The sequence below is a fragment of the Polyergus mexicanus genome, unplaced genomic scaffold (genome assembly GCF_030449975.1).
Source record: "Polyergus mexicanus isolate NDT 795.1 unplaced genomic scaffold, iyPolMexi1.0 SCAF_25, whole genome shotgun sequence".
NCBI classification, from domain to species: domain Eukaryota; kingdom Metazoa; phylum Arthropoda; class Insecta; order Hymenoptera; family Formicidae; genus Polyergus; species Polyergus mexicanus.
Genome location: NW_027223345.1, coordinates 2,308,013 through 2,331,695, shown reverse-complemented (window position 1 = coordinate 2,331,695; position 23,683 = coordinate 2,308,013). Strand labels below are relative to the sequence as shown.

General features: G+C 31.0%; 2 protein-coding genes across 3 annotated transcripts in view; both read left to right on the top strand.

The window, feature by feature from the left end:
• Nucleotides 1–53: 53 nt before the first annotated feature.
• LOC138943229 (uncharacterized) lies at nucleotides 54–3,301 on the top strand. Of its 2 annotated transcripts, none has more exons than XM_070313839.1 (7): nucleotides 54–316; nucleotides 1,121–1,237; nucleotides 1,334–1,375; nucleotides 1,459–1,609; nucleotides 1,688–1,849; nucleotides 1,981–2,156; nucleotides 2,437–3,301. In XM_070313839.1, the coding sequence occupies exons 2-5, from the start codon at nucleotides 1,209–1,211 to the stop codon at nucleotides 1,811–1,813; spliced, it is 348 nt and encodes a 115-aa protein (XP_070169940.1). In that variant the 5' UTR covers nucleotides 54–316; nucleotides 1,121–1,208; the 3' UTR covers nucleotides 1,814–1,849; nucleotides 1,981–2,156; nucleotides 2,437–3,301. The 2 variants fall into 2 exon arrangements, with proteins under 2 accessions (XP_070169940.1, XP_070169939.1); XM_070313838.1 differs by having other exon boundaries at nucleotides 1,928–2,156; nucleotides 2,437–3,300.
• A 5,145-nt stretch (nucleotides 3,302–8,446) lies between these two features.
• Nucleotides 8,447–23,683, top strand: part of LOC138943228 (uncharacterized protein CG3556) — a 104,981-nt gene continuing 89,744 nt past the window's right edge. The window contains exon 1 of the mRNA XM_070313837.1: nucleotides 8,447–8,664. The gene's annotated coding sequence lies outside the window, so the exon portion shown is untranslated. The remainder of the gene's footprint in view (nucleotides 8,665–23,683) is intronic.

The window sequence follows — 23,683 nt, the reverse complement described above, 5'->3', positions numbered from 1 at the left end:
CAAGACGTTGAATATTTTCAAAAAGATGAGATCTGCCTTTTGGCGCCTTTGAAGCGCTATTGAAGAAACGTGATTGGATATTGAGTTCTGCGATGTGCTAGACTACACGTAGCGTTTTACCGATCATTCCGAGTTCAACTGTAAGACAGTGTGTTATACCCGATAAATTTGTGATTTGTGCTGCGAAGATGCCACATTTTTTCCGTATCTGCAACAGGAAAGATATGTAAATATGAAACTTCATTTTTAATTATCCACTTCGCGGAAGTCGCTGCATAAGATATCCATAAGACAACAAAGTATGGTTATAATTCAAGTAAGGAAAAACTTATACTTGCAAAATTCTCACACATGTAACGTTGCACATATACAGTCGTATAATAATTCCGTATTACAAGATATTCCTATTTCACCGGTTGCAGGATGTAGTTCTTTGAATGATATCAATATTTTAGAAGATAATACTGATATTAGATGTTGCGTAAACGTAGAGGACGATACGGCATCTTGCTTTTCTTCCACTTTTTCACATGATTCTCGAGCATTTTCTTCATTTTCTATTGTTTCATCAGAACCATTCTTTTGCGACCAATTAATGTCTTGCTTTGTTGACAATAATTTAACGCATTCTCATGGTAACAGTGTTTTGTCGACTTTGAAAAGACATACCTGCTTTTTTAATTTATTCAGAGATGTTAGAACATTTCTAAATATACCACGACATCGTGTTGTTTTATATAATGTTGAACCAGGAGAATACGTTCATTTTAATCTTGAAACAGGAATTATTGAAAGTCCCTCGAATGCCTAATTTATAATTGTTGTTAAGGAATTAAAACTTGATTTTAATACAGAAGCCTATTTTAAATAATAATACATATATGGCACATTCACATACACAATATACACTGCAATGCACACACACAAATATACAAACACACACATATCTTACACGGAATGCGTTTCAGAAATACAGACAAACACAACATAGATCACAACACGCGCGCCTACGTTGCCGATCGTACTCCAACAGCAACACTCACATAATACAGAAAATTTTACATTTACTGCTAATTGTAACCAATTATATTATACTAATAATACTTTGCCCGAATTGCAGGAAACTGCAAGAACCTGGCTCATGCAGCAACCAGACACACACCATCATTGTTGTGATGAAAATGTAGGATACCCGTTATTCACAAGAAATGATGCAAAGGAAAAATACAGAGAAAAGGTACCTTCGTATTTATTTGTACGAAAAATTTATAAGAAAAATATGAGTTTGTCAAAAGAATGTACTTATAATATATATATTTATATATAATTACAGGAAAGAAGAGGATCGACTTGATTGCGTGGAAGCCGAACTGAAGTAAGTATGAAATATATTGTATTTATTAATATAAGATATTTATTTCAAAGTTTAATTTTGTTTAATCTTTTTCTTTCCAAAAGAATGAATGGACTACTACGAAAAATATTAAAATACGTACAAGATCGTCATTATGTATCACAGAAGCCAGCTAAACTTCCCATCTCATCACTACAACACGGATTGAAAACGGACGGATTTGAAAACTTCGATGACGATGGTTATTCCGATGTTGTAAGTAAGAACAGTTTCGCCCTTATTAACTCATAAATACATATATATTATATATTTCAATTAATCTTATTTTTTTAGGTAAAGTACTTCCGATACATCGGCGGCTTCCACTTAAAAGAAGCCGTCAATCTGTGTTTGAAGGAAGCATTAACCAATTCACTAACGCGGTTGTTTACTTGGTGGGGTCGAGAGGAAGGATATTGACCTGTATATAATGCTCGTTTGACTATGGCATGCATGGTATGAATATTTTTGCTTTTTTACTTAAGAAGATGTTAATATTACTTTTTTTGGATATATTTCATGCTTCTTTTCCAGAGGTTGTATGCAGAAATCGGGATTTTGAAAAGCCAATGCCATTTGAATTCCAGGCGCAGATGCAGGAGGCTCTGCGCATTGCGAAGGAAAGACATCGCAGCAGGATGCATGGTCCACGCACACGGAGACGTAAGGCGGCAATGATCAATTGGGATTTGTGGAGCGACCAAAGAATAGGAGAAGAAGACGAAGAAACGATATCTGAAGAAACGATGAATTATTAATATAGGTATATTATAATAATAATTATATTATTCGTCTAAGCGTATCAATGCCTGGACGCGTACCTGGACATTCGTATTGGTTTTGTCTTTAAATTCTAATATTTCAACTTTTAATGTAAAATATGTATATTCTATGTTGAAAGTTAAAATATTAATTAAGACGAGAACAATTGGAAATGATCGTTCGACGAAAACGATCAGAATGTCCAGGTACGCACTGAGACATTGATTTTTACCTTGATAACTTTCATCTTCTTTATATGTATAATTTCATGGATTTCATAGATTAAAAGGATCAAATACTAACAGACCAAATAGAGAAGAAACTGAGAAGCAAAAGCGAAGGACCCAAGACGAACAACTCAAGAAGTAATGAAGAAAAGGAGAAAGAAAGAAGAAAAAGGAGAAGAAAGGAGGAAGGAGGAAGGAGCAGGAGAGGGGGAGAGAAAAGGAGGAGAGAGACTAGTGTGGTCTCTGTCTGTGTTAACAGACGAATCGGCACTTTTCAGTGCCATTTTAAATGAATAAGACTTGGAATAAGATATATCGTTCGCAATAATATCGTCACTTTTTAACGCCATTCCAACTGTAAGATATCAGTAGATAAGTCATTTCAATTGTTTCATGTGTTATGTTTTTTGTATGTTTAGATAAACTTGTGCCAAAGGGTTATGCGAAAAGGAACGGTTTCACGTTTTTATTCGAAAACGACATCGGGATAAGAAGTTGAAGATACCAATATAATGCTAACGTAAATTAAAATTGAACAATTGTAGTAAGAATCAATTAGTGAGGAATTATTAATAAAATATAGTTTTACTATTCTTTTAAATAAAACTATCCTTTATTAACTATCCTTCATTAATTGATTGTTACTATAATTGTTACTTATAGTGTCCTTTAAATTTCAAATGTGACATCATTCTGTACACGCGCTCGCGCATACACACTATTTTATATACAGGGTGTTAGAAAAGTCTGGAAACGGTCAAATATCTCGAAAACGAAACTTTTCTGAGAGAAATCTTTCCAACCAAAATTGTAGAGCTCTAAGTGCCGCATTATATAGTAATATTAGTATGACCTTAAATAGCACCATCAAGGTCATATAAAAATTACTTCGAATTTTTTAAATGGAACCCCCTATTTTTCATATTCTTGTAGTTTATCTCAAAAGCTTTCCAAAACACTATAATGAAGTATTTTTTCATAAAGTACTTTTTGAGTTATTTTATATTTTAATCTGACATTTTGATATAAAAAATAAAATATTTCCTAAAATATTCAGTTTTCGATAATTTTACCGTAATACTCCTATGTACAGAATAATAAGACAAATTAATTAGTGCCAAAAAAACAAATAATTATTTAAAAAAATACATTGTAAATAATTTTCTTAAAAACAATTATTTTTTATACTAATTGATTTGTCTCATTATTCTGTACATAAAAGTATTACGGTAAGATTATCGAAAACTAAATATTTTACGAGATATTTAATTTTTTATATCAAAATATGTCAGATTAAAATATAAAATAACTTAAAAAGTACTTAATAAAAAAATTCTTTATTATAGTGTTTTGGAAAGCTTTTGAGATAAGTTATAAGAATATGTAATGAAAAATAGGAAGTTCCATTTAAAGAATTCTAAGTGATTTTTATATGACCTTGACGGTGCTATATAAGGTCAAACTAATATTATTATATAATGCGCCACTTAAAGCTCTACAGCTTTGGTTCGAAACATTTTTCTCAGAAAAGTTTGTTTTCGAGATATTTGACTGTTTCCAGACTTTTCTAACACCCTATATCATTGTATATATGTCATAAAACATTATATATGAAATATATATAAGATATATATACATTTTTATAATTAAATTTCTTTCTTCTATTTATACATATTCCTTTCCAATTTCATAAAAAAAAAATAAAAAAAATACATTTAAATATATAGTAGTATAGGTCAGGGATTATTAAAAAGCCAATGCGCGTCCAGTTCATTTATATAGCTGATTATATACAGAATCTGCTCGATTTCTGCTGTCAATCTGCTCTCAGGTTATGTGTGCAGGATCTGCTCGGTTTCTACCGTTAATCTGCCGCCAAGTTATATATGTAGGCTCTGCACGGTTTCTGCTGCCAATCTGCTCACATTGCCTGTTAGTAGGCTTTGTCGATAAAACGCGAGCTTAATGTGGACATAGATGGCTATGGTTTTGTGGGATTCTGATTAAATTTGTTGCCAATCTGCGCGCATTCTGCTAACATTTTGCTATCTGGGTATATTTACTTAAAAAATTATATAATTTAATAATTCATATTAAATCATTAATTTTGTTAATTTTGAATTCATGTTTATTATTTTAATTTAAAGTTTAAGTAATCTATTAATAAAATATTAATTTATGGAATTAAGAAAATAATTTTTATCTTAGACAATAATTTATTAATTTATTATATTTATTTATATTTATAAGATTTTATTTTTATTTTATAGATTTAGATAGTACAATAAAATGATTATTGATTAGTTTTAATTCAATTAATATAGAATTTTATTTATTATTTGGTTGAGTATCATGGTAATTTATTAGAGTAGTTATATTAATTTCATTAATAATTATATTATATAGTATACTCTATACTCATACAGAACAAAATATCGAATAGATATCTAGTGAGTATCTGTATATCTATTTTATGTCTACCATGGATAACTATAATTAGTTAGTAGATAAGTAGACATCTAATAGATGAATGAAATATCTATATCTCTCAAATAATTACCGAGGATATCAAAAAGCTACCAAAGATATCCACTAGATATACATGTGTTATCCATATATCCATGTCTACCAAATAACTACCAAAGATATCTACTAAATATACATGTGTTATCCATCTATCCATGTTCATCAAGTAACTATCGAAAATATTCATTAGATATTCACATGTTATCCACATATCTATGTCTACCAAGAAACTATGAAAGATATTTATTAGAGATTTACGTGTTCATTTACTTACCGCTATGCGGCGCACTATTCACTTTCCATACTTGTATTCAAATTTTTGTCATGAACGTATATAAAGCCTGCACAATGCGGTTATAACATCATAATTATTTCTATTAGTTTATTTTCTGATACAATTCTCATACCGAGGAATTCAGATATTGAATTGATTTTTACAAAATGAGATAGATAAATTTCCGATTTTCACTTGGGACAATTTTTATCCGAATAAGTGAAAATCATTATCTACAATTATCGTTCGTCATTATCTACTGAAAATATAAAATAGAAATTAACTTCCATATAAATAAAATCTTTAATTTTATAAATTAAATGATATCAAACCTATAATATATATTACATCAGTGTTTTATTATATATTATTACTGTAATAGATCTTAGATTTTCCATCAAACAAACGTTAGAAAATGATGTCCCATAAATGAGACATATCGACGTTATGTTCAGGTCTTATGAGACCTAACTTAAAACATTTAATTAGTTATTTTGTGACCAAAATTTAACCAACATGTAATGGATATCTACATACCATTGAATACTGATGTGGATATCCTGTAAATATTGACCTACATATATCTTGTGGATATTTATAAGATCTCGTATTGCGGATATTTGAATATTTAAAGTATGTCTAATAGATATTTCCTACACATTCATGGATATCCCTAATGTACATTGAAAATATCCAGTAAATATTTCTAATATAAATTAATTTTTATATGGGATAATTTATAGAGAAGAATAAATTTATATTGATCGATTTATTAAATTAGTAATTTTATTTATTTTATCAATGATTACACAGGGTGTTTCATTTTAATTGTGCACCCCGATTAACATCCCAGAAAGTGGTCGGATGAAAAAATGTTTTAGACAAAAGTTGTTGGGTTTTGAGGGAGCCACATGATAAAAATATGGACCTGGCCTTGAGTGACCTTTTCAAGGTAAGGTCAATATGATTTATGTTTTCTTAAATGGAGTTCCCCATTTTTTATTGCGTATTCTTGTAGCTTATCTCCAGAGTTTTTCAAAACATTATAATAAAGTATTTTTTTCATTAAGTACTTTTTGAGTTATTTTATATTTTAATCTGACATATTTTGATATGTCAAAAATGATAAAAAAATAAAATATCTTGTATGTATGTATGTATGTATGTTTTTATTGACTCCCCAATGGGGTTGCAATTTTATACTCTTACATTTTACAAATTTCCAAATATATTTCATTTTCTTACATTTCCGCTCTTACAACTGACGCGCCTATACCTAACCTAACGCTTTACACAACGCTTTACTACACCGCTTTCCTTTTCCCTCTCTCTTGTTCTTCCCCTTTGATCCTCACGCTCCTTTTCCTCCTTCATCCTTATGCTCTACAACGCACTTTGTCCTTTCCAGCTTTTCTATCCGCTACCTTTCACCTAACCTAGCTTCTATTGCGTCACTCTTCCTTCTTTTAGCTCTCGTTTCCGTATCGATTCACGACCTGCTCGATCCATCTCGGTCCTCTGACGCCCTCTCTTGCCTCTGTCGTTGTTGTTGACCTTCCTCTCTCTTTTTCTTCTCTCCATAGTCTTAATTCATTGCTTATTCCCCTTACTCCTCCACTAGTTCTTTCATCCACTTTTCCATGTTAATAAAATATCTTCTAAAATATTTAGTTTTCAATAATCTTACCGTAATACTTTTATGTATAAAATAATGAGACAAATCAATTAATGTAAAAAAACTAATAATTGTTTAAAAAAATACATTGTAAATAATTACATACTTTTTAAAAACAATTATTTTTTTATACCAATTTTTTTTAAACTAATTGATTTGTCTCATTATTTTGTATATAAAAGTATTACGGTAAGATTATTGAAAACTAAATATTTTACGAAATATTTTTGTTTTAATAACAAAATATGTTGATATTCAAATTATGTAGGTTAAAATATAAAATAACTCAAAAAGTACTTAATGTAAAAATACTTTATTATAGCGTTTTGTAAAACAAGAATATGCAATAAAAAGTATAGCATTCCGTTTAAAAAATTTAATGTGACTTTTATGTGACCTTCAAATTACTCTTTAAGGTCAAACCAATGGTATCATCTTATGGCCCCCTCGAAACAACTTTTGTCCCAAACATTTTTTGTCCGATGCGAATTTTTCGAAAAAAACAAATGGTCTGGGACTTTTCGAACATATTGTATGCATGAACACAATGGCGGATTCCTCCCTCCCTACAGGGTAGCTCCACTTCCGGAAAATATAACCTAATCTAACCTGAACCAAATTTTAGTTGCAATTGAAAAAAATGAAACGAGAGCGCTTATTTTCTTCAACGGATTCGTTTTCTACGTCTTAAAATATATAAAATATATGAACTTTTAAAAAATTTTGTGAGGTCGTTGAAGATGTACTTCACATATCAATGGATCACTTTTTCTTGCTGCGCGCTAACACTCTTGCGAATTGGCCGATTTTTTAAAATTAGTTTCTCAATAATTATTGTGAAAATCGCATAATAGTAAAGGATTTTTCTCCTCGTTTTCACCTGCTCTATCTGCAAAGAGGTGATGTGGTAAATATCAGATATCCTGTAAATATACGAGTATATTGATTTTCGTAACACTGTGCGCTGTCTTATCATGCGGACGCATTTTTTCGATGTCTTATAATTGTCATTATATTTTCTATCAATATTCTATTCTGCGTCAATCAATTAATTATTAAAGTTCCATAGTACTTTTCTTTTCGTTAGAAGTGTCTCGTTATTTCCGGCGCAAATGTTGGTGTGAGAATGACGATGCGAGATCGATCGATATTGATTCGCACACGCAACATATATGTATATATGTTGCAATTAAGATCGTATTTTTAAAAGAATACTTTAATATATAAGTATTATTTTCCACAGCATAAGTTCCCATATTTACTTATATATTTTATTATATTATATTTTTGTGATATTTAATTTTAAAAAATTATATATATATATATATATATATATATATATATATATATTTATTTATTTATTTATTTATGGTAATTTAATACAGAGTGTGAGTTCTCTCTACACTATATTATTCTTACGCGTATGTCCATAAATGGATTGTTGATGTGTATATCTTTGTTTGTTCGAAAGTTGGACTGACAAGAGGTGACCGAATGCTGTTTCTCTCTCGTGGAAAGTAGAGAAGAGGGCGGTTCTCCAACCTCTCTCTTACACGTCGCGGCGCGGCTATTCCTGGGTTTGGTCTGCATTGCGCATTCACGAGACAGACGCATCGTGGCGGTGGTCGTCCGTTGTCATCGTTGTCGTCGTCGTCGTCGTCGCTGTCGTCGTCGTCGCCATCGAGTCAGTTTCGACGGTGGCCTTGATAAGGAGCTCAGTGCTATCAGGACAGTAAAGATAAGAGGACAAGAAATCAAGTTCATCTAAAAGACGATATACAAAAAGAGGGCATTTCACTTGGAAACGGTAAGCGAGACACTTTCAAACAATCTTGAAAATCGAAATTAAGGACTCGGGTTTGGCATAAGAGGAGAGAGAGTTCGAGAGCCTCTGAGAAAATTTTTCGCTTGTTGTAATCTGCCCTTGCATGTTGGACTCAATTATCGGGTTTTGCCTTCGAGGCAATCGGATTAGATGAATTATTGTGTGAGTAACGATGATTAGAGATAGAGGATAGATGTGTATCACGTTTGAAAAAATTGTTGAGGTGGTGAAAGCTTTCTAGCCTGAATTTTTACGCGTTATGATAGAAATACGCTTTGATATTAAGGAAAACCTGGGCGGATTAGCTATATCAAAAGTTAATAAATTTAATATGTTTCGTAATTCATAAATTTGACATTGTGCACACACATACACACAAAGCATACTTTTAGTCTTTCAAAATATAAAATTAATAATTAATTTATGAGTTATAATAAAGATTTTCTGTATATAATATAATTTAATTTCATAATCAAAAATATTATTTTATATCAAACTAAAGTAAAACTGTATAAAAGATAACATACCTCCGATTTTATCGTTACTTAAATATGTTGTAGGGGAGGTTCTTCTGAGTAATTCCCCGTAAGAGATAAATTGAGAATGGCATTGGTTTCGGAGATATAACAAATTAAAGTTTCACAGTTTCAATGCTTTTTCTCGGGTATTATAAAGTAATATTAGGAAAAGTAAAGTTCGAACGTTGTAATTGTTATAGAACAGACGTGAAAAAAGTGTTTGTTTATATTTACGGGATAGGTACGCAGTCATGGATATTTTGTCAATAATATATTCTGCCTATTTCTCGCAGTTTGTTAACAGTTTTTAATATGCAACTATACGAATTTCTGAGTCTTGTCTTAAAAAATATTTATTGAATGCATGGGCGAGGAGAAGGCTCCGTTCTTCTCCCTGTACCCCCACCCCGAAAAAATCTAACCTAACCCAACTTTACTTTTAAAACTGAAAATAAGTTTGGGTTAATTAAAATTTTTTCGGAATGGGGAGTGCAAGGGGGAGAAGCGGAGCCCTTTCTTCGCCACGTGTAATCATAAACAATTTTTCAATAAAAAAATAACGAACTATACAGAACATATATATATATACAGAAGAGGTCATTTAAATAAATACACGCAAATATCTCAAAACCTGTAAGTTTTAGAAGGAAACTTTTTAGACAAAAGTTGTTTGGTTCTGAAGGAGAAAGGAGATAGGAATATTAGTTAGACCTTGGATGGCATTGTTAAAGTCATATCAAGATCACATTGAGTTTTTAAAATTGAAACTTATATTTTTTATTGCATATTTTTATAGTCCTTGTCAAGATCTTTTCAAAATTCTATAATAAAATATGTTTTCGTTAAGTCCTTTTTGGGTTATTTTATATCTTAATCTGACATATTTTGATATAAAAAATAAAATATCTCGTAAAATATTTAGTTTTTAATAATCTTACCGTAATACTTCTATGTACAGAATAATGAGACAAATTAATTAGTATAAAAAAAAATTGTTTTTAAGAAAATTATTTACAATGTATTTTTTTAAACAATTATTTGTTTTTTTTGGTACTAATTAATTTGTCTTATTATTCTGTACGTAGAAGTATTACGGTAAGATTATCAAAAACTAAATATTTTACGAAATATTTTATTTTTTATATCAAAATATGTCAGATTAAAATATAAAATAACTCAAAAAGTACTTAATGAAAAAATACTTTATTATAGTGTTTTGGAAAGCTCTCGATGTCAGCTATAAGAATACTAAATAAAAAATGGGGGTTTCTATTTAAGATTTTAAAGTTGACCTTCACATGACCTTCAAATGATTTTCTAAGGTCAAATCATTGTCACCATCTTATGGCCCTCTTGAAGCCACACAACTTTTGTTTGAAACATTTTTCGATTTAACGCAGTGTTTCTGAGATATTTGAGTGGGTCCTTTAAAATGGGACACTTTGTATATATTATATATATATACAGGATGTGTGTGTGAGTTATTTCGACATTAAAGTATGTATATATGAATATATATACAGGGTATCCCATTTTAATCTATCACCCCTCGTAAATTTGTAGGGAGCGGTCGTAGAGAAAAATGTTTCATACAAAAGTTATTGCTCAAAGGGGGTCATCTGATGGTGATTTTCATCTTGATCTTGGTGTCAAATTTGAAGATCAATTGAAGGTCAACTTTGATTTTTTAAATGGAAACCCTGTTTTTATTGCATGTTCTTGTAGCTTATCTCGAGAGCTTTTCAAAACACAATAATCAAGTATTTTTTCATTAAGTACTTTTTGAGTTATTTTATATTTTAATCTGACAAATTTTAATATAAAAATTAAAGTATCTTATAAAATATTTAGTTTTCGATAATCTTACCGTAATATTTTTATGTTCAGAATAATGAGTCAAATCAATTAGTGTAAAGAAAAAACAAATAATTGTTAAAAAAAATACATTGTAAATAATTACATACTTTTTTTTAAAAACAATTTTTTTTATACCGATTGATTTGTCTCATTATTTAATACATAAAAGTATTACAATAAGATTATCTAAAACTAAATATTGTAGTTTACAAGATATTTTATTTTTTATATCAAAATAAGTCAGATTAAAATATAAAATGATTCAAAAAGTACTTAATGAAAAAATACTTCATTATAGTGTTTTGGAAAGCTCTTGAGATAAGCTACAAGAATATGCAATAAAAAATGCGGGTTTCCATTTAAGAAAACAAAGTTGACCTTCAATTGACCATCGAGGTCAAGTTCAAAGTCAAATTCAAGGTCAAAAGATAGTCCTTTATGATCTCTACAACTTTTGTTTGCGTCTTTTTCTGTGAAAGCGCGTGCTTCTGGAGATCATAGGGGATCCCATTCTTTTCGAATATCCTGTATAATGTCTGTGGTGTGTCTAGGGCATTGTATACAAACATTCGGAATCGCAAGTCATACTTTCGGCAGCCTATTTATCGCATTGACATATGCCTCATGTAAGCAATAAGCAAGTAAGCAAGACTGTCGTTTTAAGTGAAAACATCGCATAAACATAGCTTAGAAATTTCTCTTACCTACCAATTATGAGTACATTTTCCAATGAAGAAATATGCCGATATTCATTTTATTTATGGTTTCTATAATGGTAACGCACGTGCAGCAGTAACAGAATATTACCGACGGTTTCCTAATCGCAGAGTACCAGATCGAAGAGTTTTTAGCAATGTCCACCGAAGCATTAAATTTACTGGTAAGATCCCAAATAAAAATCTTGAAAGATCATTACGGTGGCATCGTCAAATCGAGAATGCGATACTGTGGAGCAATGGTGAACAGAACTCCTACTATTAGTATCAGAAGGCACAAACTAACGCCTCTAAAACGAGAATTTGGAAAATACTGCGTGATTATGATTTATACCCATTTCATTTTATGAATGTTCAAGCTCTTCAATCAAATGATTATCCTGCACGCGTCATTTTGTCACTGGCTTTTAAGAAATCGGCAAATTCATACAAAAATTTTATTTACCGACGAAGCTACTTTTACGAGAAACGGCATTACAAATAATAGAAACTCATACGTTTGGGCATCACGAGAAGAAAATCTTCATGCTATTACTGAAACACATTTTCAAAATCGATTTTTAGTAAACATCTGGTGCGGTATAATCGGTAATTGTCTAATAAAGCCCATCATTATTGAAGATCATTTACATGCTGAACGATATTTGCATTTATTACAAGAACAGTTGCCCGAACTTCTTGAAGATCTCCTTTCACAAACATCAGAACACAAATGTGGTTTCAACAAGATGGAGCACCACCTCACTTTAGCAGAATTGTTACGAGATATCTAAATGAAAAATTTCCTAAGCGCTGGATTGGCCGGGGAGATCCAATAAATTGGCCTGCAAGATCTGATCTATCTCCTCTGAATTATTTTTTGTGGGGGCACATGAAATCTCTACTCTATGCGGATAAGCCAATCAATAAAGCAGTTATTAAATAAAATAACAAACGCTTGTAAAATATACGTAATGATGCGGAACTTCTTTTGCGTTCTACAACATCAATAATTCAAAGAGCAGAAGTGTGTGTAGACCAAAATGGTGATCACAATTTATAAAGTAATTTATAAAGTAAATTATTGTTTAATTATCAATAAATAATATTATCTTTAATAAATAATATTGTTCTTATTTTATGCAATTTTGTTTTTTCATTATAACTTTGAAACAATCGACTTTAGGGCATATGTGTATTAAGACTTTTTAACTTAAAATGACAAAAGACAGTTTCACCACACAGTTTCAGTGTGGACATCACGTTGCGGGATACCTTGCATATTACGAAATAATGTATATATTTATAAAATGTACACGTCTTAATGCAAATAAATCTGGGACAATATGTTTTAATGCGATTCGGGCACGCTAAGTTTTTATACTTTGCTTTGGTGTAAGTTTGTTTTGTGCGACTTAGAATTTATGAGAAATTTTTTTTCAATAAATATATCTCAAAACGTTAGATATATTGTGATATATTGTGTATATATTGTGCATTTAGTTAATTATAAAATAACTCTTCTATTTTAGTTATACGCCCTACTACTTTAATTGTATTGCGATTTATTAAATATATTTTTTTTTAATATTGGAAATAATAAAATAAGAAAATTCTATAACAAATTTTTTTTCAGTTGGCGCAATTCTTTATATCATTATTTTTGTAGAATATATTTGTACAACTTTTTTTGTTAAATTATTTTTATAAGTTTTTATTTTCAATAATTTATAATAACATGATTTTGTGTAGATTAAATTATAGTAATACTGTTTTATAAATACATATAACAGTTTTTCACAACCAGCGTGTATACTTGGCGTCTTTTTTACCTTTTTTAAAAAAGGTAAATTTTTAGGGATTATATCATTCTTTTTTTACTATACATTATTTTAATAACGTGTAAAGCAATCAAATTTTTAATAGGCTTCAATCAACAGCTTGAGTTTGCAATATAAAAAATATTTTAAAAGTAATAAAATAAAATTAGAAATTGGCAATTGTAACCGTATATATTGTAGAACGCAAATGAATCAATCAATAATATTGTAAAAATATTTGAACAAAAAAAGTGTTTTTATTTTAATTCTATATGTTTTATAAACAATATAGATTTATTAACATAGCATTATAAAGTTTTAATCAACAAAAGCTCTGCAGAAAATATGGAACATGAAGAGATTGAAATTATATTAGAACAAAGTGAGGATAAATTAGACAATGAAGAAGATGATTCGCAATAGAAATTTTAAGATGCTGAGAATATATCTAATATGGAAAGCAGGATGATTATAATATGAATATAAACAATATGAGAATAAATGAAAAATAAATATAATGCATAGAAAAAAGCATTAATACTCCGGTGTATCATACGGTATGTATCAAAATATTATTGTAGTTAAAATATTAATTAAATAAGAAAACGAATGTATAAAGTAAACATATAACGGGTAGAAAAAAATTGGCATTAATGTTTCATAATGTTCGTGTATAGAAATTAATGCAAAATACTTCAGTGGATAGAAAAGTAAAATATAGATATTAATGCAAAATACTCTAGTGTGTAAAAAAACAAACATTTTAAAGTAAAATATTCCAATGCATAAAAAAACAGACATTTGTTGTTTCAAATTTTAATGTAAATAAATAATCCACTGTGTAAAAAACAGATATTGTCCTAGTTTATACCAATATATTGTATTTTAATACGTATTAAATACTATACTGTCTAATTATAGCCGTCCCATTCTTTAATTTAAAGGAATGACTATGATTGGTCAACGTATTATTTAATACGTGTTAAAGTATATTTATGTAAACTAGGCCATTATATAAAGTAACTCATGCTTAAAAAAAATTAAATCTTGTATTATACCATATACTTTGAGAAACAATGCAATGCATATAAAATATTAAAAGCTTAATGAAAAAAATACTATTTATACTATTAAAATATTCAAGTCTGGTTGCAGCAGTGTTATGTATAATAACATTGTATTAAGAAAGATAAAAATTTAAACCTGTTTAAATTTATCCAATAACATAAGTTGTTTATTCCTTCTTATCATACTTATAGAATATTTTGTAAATCTTGATTTTGTTTCTTCTTTCTTGAAAGTGTATTGAATTTAATAAGCCCATTTAATAAGCTATTTTATATGTACATCATCTGCTTTCTTGTCAGCTAAATTCATGTTACCCTCAAAGGAGATGTCAGATTCATTATATCCATTTTCAAATTTATCCACAATTTATATTCTAAAATCAAAAATAAAATTCATTAATTTACAAAATAAATTCTTATTAATTTGTCCTTGATAATCTTAATATAATCTAATTTTGCCCAATACGATATCGATTAGAAAAAATCACTTTTCATCTTTGCACTATTCCGCGATAGGGCCGTAGCATATAGAAAAACATAAACAGTAAGACTTAAAACTAATTGTAAGCAGTAAGCAAATTGACCAATCATGGTCGAACAATAAGCCATATTGAAACGTAAACAACGCTGAAAAGTCCGTATGGATGAAATTCTTAAGTTTTAAGTCTTGTTGCTTAAGTTTTTCTATGTGCCACGGCCCATACTCTTAAGCCCGTTTCCCACAATGCGATTTTTCGTGTTGGATAGCATACATGATTTGCTGCTTACTGCCCTGCACTTTACATTGCATAAAGCTAAGCTCGGCGTGCTGCAGGTTTTTGCTTCACACGGAGCGAGATGCAAAGCTAGCTTAGCGGATGAAACGGACGATAATTTGTGCGCTGCTCCTCAAAAAAAAATTTTGACAAATGGACGCTGTCTGCAGGAAAAGTTTAGCACTTTTTCTTTTGCTAATTTTAGAATTGGAACGAAACCGTCATGAAACACGACGAAGAAGACTTTGGATGAAAAAATTACACACAATGATAACTAAAAAAAACAACAAGATCGTATCAACTTTATCACATGATCTAGTCGTTAGTTCTCATTAGCTGTTTACAATGCCTGTAGCAACAAAATACACAGAAAAAATAGCACTCCTTCTATCAACGAAAACCGTCAGCGCTACACACAGCGCTACTCACAGCAAACAACTTTTCTCGCTGCATAGCCTGTACGGTGTCTGACAGCAGTCGCAAGTAAACTTGCATGAAAAATCGTATCGTGGGAAACTAGCTTTATGCGCGTGAATTTGGTTACGCGTGACTTGGCGTGAGACACTACCGTTAACCTTTTTTACTGTTCATTTACTTATCAAATTCATTTACTTGTCAAATTTAAGAGCATTGCAAGCGCAATCTTTTGTCAAGCGCGTCAACCGATACATTTGCATATTGCATGTGTTGTGTACATGTATTGTATATGCGCGTAGCGTGATACCACTATATTTCTTTGCATGTGTTGTATACATGTATACACAAATAGGGCGATGACGACGGAGATGTATCTTAATAAAAATTTTATACATTTCGACTTTGCATCATATTAGCTGCATTCATACCGATACATGTGTGTAGAAAAAAAATAAAGACACTTTCATTATATAATTCAAACCCAGGCTATCGATTAAGCCTATTAAAAATACGTTCAGTTCAGCCGTTATTGAGATGCGATAATCTAAGGCACTCGCAACTGGCCGACTCGCATATATATCAATCCGGAGTGCTCCGCGGCTTCGCGTGAACCTGGCGCGAAATATTTCCGTGTCTCTTAAAAAGTATTCTTATAAAACTTTTGTATAAAATATTTTTTGAAATCTCGAGTAACTTTCAAGATATATTGAGAACAGTTGATTCTAAGCTGATTCTGAAAGCCGAAATTTTTGAATTCATCCATTTATTTCTCCCTTCCTTCTGCATAGGTGCAAAGTTTCAATAAAATCAGAATTTCCTTGTTAGAGCTTATTTTAATATATGCATATAAATTTTTTTATATTTTTTAATTTTTTTATTTATTGAAAATTAAGCTTATCTTTTGGGATATATCTTGTATACAAAAATAAATATTATAACCGCATAATTTTTCTATAATTATTATTTATATAGAAAAAGACTTGCCAAAAAATATCAACGACAATTTTTGTGCAATTTTTCATTAAACGCGGTAATACAGTAAGAATTTAAAGCTTCTATTCTCATTTAGATTTCAAGAACTCTCTCCGCAGATACATTAAGCTTTCTTTGTACAGATATATATTATACATCGCATACATTACGTCGGCACATATTTTGTTGAGTTTAATCACTTGAAAAGCCACTCGGTCAATAATTCGTTCTCTGTTGCTACCAAACTCTGAACATCTGCTATCGTTATTGGCTTTCGTCTATGTGTCCAATTCGATTCTGTTGATATATGTATTAGTGAAATGTAAATTTTTTGCAGATCTTAATTATAATTAAAATGCTTTTAATTAACGAATAATATAACCGCATTACAAACATGAAAATTGAATGTAATAAACCATAATTGGATGTTATTGTGGTGCTGATTTATCATATTTATCTTTATAACAGAACGTAAACATATCCATATCAACATGTGTATAAGAACATAGTGATAGATCATAATTGTATCTGACGTTGTTTCAATAATGAGAGTTACAAAAAAAATGTTAGGAAAAAAGATATAAAAAAACTCTCCATATTCAAAGTACATTTAATGTTGAAGGTAATCTATCATTGCGGCCTCATATTTATTGTATAATCATTATCCTAAATCATAGTTTGTCGCAAATTATCGAAATACTATTTTATCGACATTATCTTGTGCAAATCCGACTCTTTTCTTTTTTTTGGAAACTTTGCAATTACTTCGATGACAATGGCATTGTTCCATTAGCAATTTTCTTTTTGTTTATCTTGCCATTTGCAAGTTCATTAAACACAAAACGCACTCGCAAACTTCTTCAATTATTAGACAACACGCGCCCGATGCAATTACTACTTATCGCAATTTAAAAAAAAAAAGAGTTTTTCCCAATGGGTGAGAAAACTCAAATTCTGTCAGCCAGCCAGATTGTGTAATGCTAAATGATCGTGGCGACGACCGCAATGAAAACTATCGCAATTTACAGTTTTATAGTCCACGGGCAGCAGCGACTGTAAGCCGTTTAGTCGCGGCTCTAAATGAATTCCGAGACTCTTCGGGGAACAATGGTGTGTATAACGTCATACACATTGTATATACCGCTATGTGTATACGTTAGAAGGTAGAACCCGTGGACAGTAGGAAATCGAATCAGACTACTCTCCTTTTTCCTCTCTATCCCTTCTAGGGTAGGTAACCGTTACACTACGATATTGCACTACCGCTGTCGCTGTTATCGCTTCGCATCAATGTTTCCCCTCAGTATAATGGCCATTACATGCAGTTGTAGTTGCGCAACAACGGTGTGTACTTGGTCCAGCCAGAGATCAAGATTTGGTTGTTTCTCTAATATTATTTTAACTAGGTAACACGTGATTTAATCCCTTTGACTGTGCATTATTGGCGAAATACCTATATGAATTGCATCATGTCAAATCTCTTTGGTTTGAAAAATTGAAGGATAATATAAAAATTCCAATTTGCAGTGTTTTCTTCATGTTAAAGAGGATCGGATTAAAATATAGAGTTAGATTAAAATTAAAAATGTCAGATAAAATTACTTTTCTTCTATATTTTTATTTATTTTATTATTATATTATTATTTTATTTACTTGATGTAATATGATTATGTAACATTCTTTCTTTTATGTAATAGATTCTTTCATTTAAATATCTCATATGTCCACTCTATAAACGAGTTGTACTATTCAAATTAAACATCCGTTTCGATTATACTAGTTTAAATGTGTACTTTTTTGCGTGTGAAAAAAATTAATATTTAGAAGTATACATAATAATAATAACAACAACGACAACAATAACAACAACGACGACGACGGCGACGACGACAATAACAGGTTGTCCTTCCGAATGGGGCACCACTTCGATTGGGATAAAACTGTGCAGGTGGTTCCAAAAGATCATGTTAAGGTCGTATATGTGGGTTTTAAATGATTCAAAAGTTATAAACAAAAATATTATTAAATACCGTATAAATCGACAAAAGAAAATCAAACTCCATCTTGATCTTGACATATGTTGTCAAGGTCACTGTCCTGGATAAGATCCAGAAGATTTTATCCATCGCTCATTGTTTATTAAAAAGTTATGAATGTTACTGGAAATTACTGGATGTTGTTTTTAATTCTAAGCAGATTCTTTGGCCAATTGTTAAAGTCAAGGTAAAGCTAATGTCGAAAATATGTCGAAAAAGATCATCATTTTTTTGCAAGTTTCCAATTTTTGTTTATCATATATATATATATAACTAAACTCAAATTAAAATTTTATTTAAAAAGTCTCTACCTGAGAGATTACCTAAAAAATGTAATTTTATTATCTTTTTAACTTCACAAAGTTTACAAAGTTCACAAAATTTTTGCGAACAGCTCTTCTTCTTTTTCATCACTTGCTCGACGTTTAAGGAAAAATCGTCTATAAAATGGCCGGAGAATTTGCTATTGAACAAACACCCAATGGTTTTGGGACATTCTCTATGGTCGTTTATTTTCATTCTTCTTTTTCTCTCCCTCCTTCTCTCTCTCTCTCTCTCTCTCTCTCTCTCTCTCTCCCTCTCCCCCCCTCTCTCTCTCTCTGGAGGAGAAGACATGTCAAACATCGCTCCGCAAAAGTAATAACTTTTAAACGGTTAAATAGTTACGGGGAGTGATAGAAAGTTATTCAAGTCATAGCGGCATAGACCGGCATTAGCCATGAGTGTTATCTAGCCGGGATATGCTGTTTTGTGGGCGTGAGAAGTGCATTTTCTGTTTGGGACACCAAAGTCTCACACGAAAGGTAGACATTAAAGGTGGACACAAAAGTGCTGACGTATGACAGTGGAACAGAGGTGACTGATCGCTTACGCTGATATTTGCGGTTTCGGCCGATAATTATCGGCATGGACGATGAATATGCTGAATATCGATGCTCGGCATGTAAAAAGACAATAAAAAATCAGGTGGTAACATGCAAGTCTTGCTATCAGGTGAATCGAATTAAGCTGTTTTACCATCCAGGATGTGTAAGCAAGCATAGGATTTACGATAAAAATCAAGAATTGGTACCGTGTTCTGGCCCATTTGACAGATTTACAATTGAAAGTGAAGCAGACATGAAGAAGGCATCGGCAGTGGCGGGGGGCGGCAGGGACAGGCTAGGATCTACAGGATCTACAGGTTCGTTTACGACGCCAAGTAGTGGAAATAGAATATCAGGAGCGAGTGGATCATCGACTATTGACGTAAAAATAGATTGGCTGGTAAAAGTTGTAAAAGAAATAAAGGATGAAACAGCATGTAAGAAGGAAATTAAAATGATGGTCAAGGTAATAGTTCGTGAAGAATTGGGAAATGTTAAGCAGGAATTGCTAGAAGAGCTGAAAAGAATGATACAGGGAGAAGGAAGTGGATCAACAGGAGGAATACAAAGGAGCTATAGTGAAGCGGTTAAAGAGAAAAAGAAAGAGAATGTTATAATTATCAAACCCAAGATTCAACAAGAGAGTGAAGTTACAAAAAAATTGATAAAAGAAAAGGTAGATATCAAAAACATGGCGATGGGAATAACGAAGCTAAAAAAAGGAAGCAAGGGAACAGTGATCATGGGTTGTGAAACTGGAGAAGAAATGAAAACGCTGAAAGCCACAGTGCAGGACAAACTAGGAGAAAATTTCAAAGTTACGGAATCACCGCAGATGAAGCCTAAAATAAAAATTATCAATGTCAGCGAAGAAGAAATGAGATTGGATGATGATGACTTAATAACTACAATCAAGAAGCAGAATAGAATTGATGCAATAAACGATGGATTCCAAATGCGAATAGTGAAGAAAATAGTTAAAGAAAAAAGAAATGATAATAATCAACTTAGAAGAAAAGAAAAAGAAGAAGGTTCGATAATAATTGAAGTAGATGAAGAAACGCATGAATTGATGTTAAAAAAAGGGAAACTAAATGTAGGATGGAGAAAATGTCCTATATTCAATCACATTAATGTTAAAAGATGCTTTAAATGCTGGGGATACTATCATATTGCAAAAAACTGTACGCGAGATGAAACATGCCACAAATGTGCGGGAAATCATAAAGCGATTGAATGTACGGCAACAAAGAAAAAATGTGTAAATTGTATGTTTAAAATTCGAACATACAACCTGAAGATAAGTGATGAACACGACGCCCTTAGCCCAGAATGTCCAACATTTAAAAGGGCGATACAGGAGGAGAAGAGGAGAAGAGCCGGCTGGGAAGATGCGAAATAGCAACTACAGAAGGAAGCGGAAATAATATTGTATACAAACGCGCAAAGTTTGATGGCGCATAAAGATGAGATACAACATCAGATTATGAAGAAAGTAAATCCGGCATTCATATCGTTATCAGAGACAAGATTGACCGCTGAAATTGAAGACAGTGAAGTGAACGTGCCAGGTTATAGTATAATTAGATGCGATGCTGAAAATAGAAATACAGGAGGGGTTGTTTTATATATAAGGAATGATGTTAAATATGAAATAGTATTAGTAAAAAAATTAGAATCGAATTGTTGGTGTGCTGCAATTGAGGTGAAAGACAAATTGTATACAGGAATAATAATGGTAATATATCATTCACCGAGTGCATCGCATGGTGATTTCGTGAGATTTCTGGAGGATATAATAGAAGAGTTAATAATACGGGGAGAATGTATGGTAATAGGAGACTTTAATATAGATATTATGTTAGATTCGTTTTATACAAGGAAGTTACAAACGACAATGTTGAGCTTAGGCATGAAACAATATGTAAATAAACCGACGAGAATTACGAAAGATAGTAAAACAATTATAGATTTAATTTTTGCTAATAATAAAATAGAAGTGCAGGTAATGCATGAACCTAAAATAACGGACCGTGCGTGGCTAAAAGTTGAACTGAATGCGAATAAATTTGATAATAAATACAGAGAACTTAGTGTTAGGAATTATAGAGAATTTAATATAGATGAATTTATTAAATTAGTGGAAAATAAATTAGAGAAAAACCAAGATATGAATATCAGTGTGAGAGCGAAGAAGTTTGTTGATAGTATAGTAAATGCGTTGGACGCTACAGCACCTAGAAAAAATTTTAGAATTCCGAGAATATGGGAAGGGAAAAAGTGGTTTTCGGATGAAATAAGAGAAGCAGCGGCCAAAAGGGATGAGGCATATAGGAAGGCATTGTATGATGACACGGAACAAAATTGGTTGCAATTTAAAATTGAAAGAAATACAGTAGTTAAATTAATTAAGACAAAGAAGAAAGAATATTATGAAAATATGATAGATCTTAATAAAAAAAATCCGACATCTATGTGGAAAACACTAAAAGAAATAATTAGAGGCGAACCAGGAGGTAAGAGGGAAGTAGAGAATATAGATTTTGAAATATTAGACAGCACTGAAGGATGCAATATAGCAGATAAATTTAATTTATATTATATACAAAGTATTAATAGTATAGTAAAATCTATAAATGGGAGTAAAACTGGAAATGCATGTAAAAGAATTATTTATGTTATTGAAAACGAGGGAATTATGGAAAATTTTGAAATGATTAGTATAGAGCATTTACAGGAAATTGTTATGGGACTACCGAAAAAGAAAGGTACAGAGGAGGGAATAACTAGCGATATATTAAAGGCAGCATTTTGCGTAATAAAAGAGGAATTTGTTGATATAATAAATAATTCTTTGAAGGAAAGTTACTGTCCAAAAGGTTGGAAAACGTCTACAATAATACCGATTCCAAAAATAGAGAAAGCTAGAAAAGCAAGTGAATTTAGGCCTATAAATATGTTACCAATATTTGAAAAAGTGTTAGAATTAGTAGTTAAAAAGCAAATTGAAACATATTTGGAAGATAACGGTATTATAACAGAACATCAGTCGGGCTTTAGAAAACAGTATTCGTGTGAAACAGCGATTCAAACAGTCATTGATGAGTGGAAATTGATAGTTAGTGAGGCAAAAATGGTAGAGGTAATTTTCATGGATCTTAAGCGAGCCTTTGAAACAATAGATAGAGAAAGATTATTAGAGAAATTATATCAATATGGAATTAGGGGAATGGTTATAGAATGGTTAAGATCATATTTAAAGGATAGAACACAGCAGGTTCAATTTAACAATAAATGGTCTAAATTAATGACCACAGAATATGGAGTACCGCAAGGATCTGTATTAGGACCTTTATTATTTATAGTATATATAAATGATATAATAAAAATCTGTCCAGAAGGATGTAGTATAAAAATGTTTGCAGATGATACGTTAATATATGTAACTGGAGAAAGCAGCGCGGAATTAGAGGGCAAAATGAATATGGCATTTACTATAGTAGAAGAGTGGATGAATATAAATAAGTTAAAAATGAATGCAGGAAAAACGAAATATATGATTGTTAGAAGTATAAGAAAAGAACTGCGAGGTAATATAACATTGAAATGTTTGGATGAAACTGAGATTGAACGTGTGGAAATAATGAAATACCTAGGCATAATTATTGACGATAGACTACGATTTAAGGACCACTGTGATTATATGCTAAAGAAAATAGGGAAAAAAACGAGTTTTTTGAATAGAATAGATAATTATATATCGGCATACACTAGATGTATTGTATATAAGACAATTATAGCACCTCACTTTGAGTATTGTGCTACGCTGTTAATTGATATGGGAGAAACACAGCTGAGTAAATTGCAAAAAGCACAAAACCGGGCCATGAGGATCATATTGCAATGTGATAGACATACCAAAGTGGAGCGTATGCTGCAAGCGCTGCAGTTTATGTCCATAAAACAGAGGCTATATTATAATGTGTGTATATTTATTT

Excerpts from the sequence above, each read along its gene's own strand:
- LOC138943229 (XM_070313839.1), top strand. The coding sequence starts at position 1,209 with ATGATGCAAAGGAAAAATACAGAGAAAAG. Across the intron at positions 1,376-1,458 it reads TGCGTGGAAGCCGAACTGAA|AATGAATGGACTACTACGAA; the intron begins GTAAGTATGAAA and ends TCTTTCCAAAAG. Across the intron at positions 1,610-1,687 it reads ACGATGGTTATTCCGATGTT|GTAAAGTACTTCCGATACAT; the intron begins GTAAGTAAGAAC and ends TTATTTTTTTAG.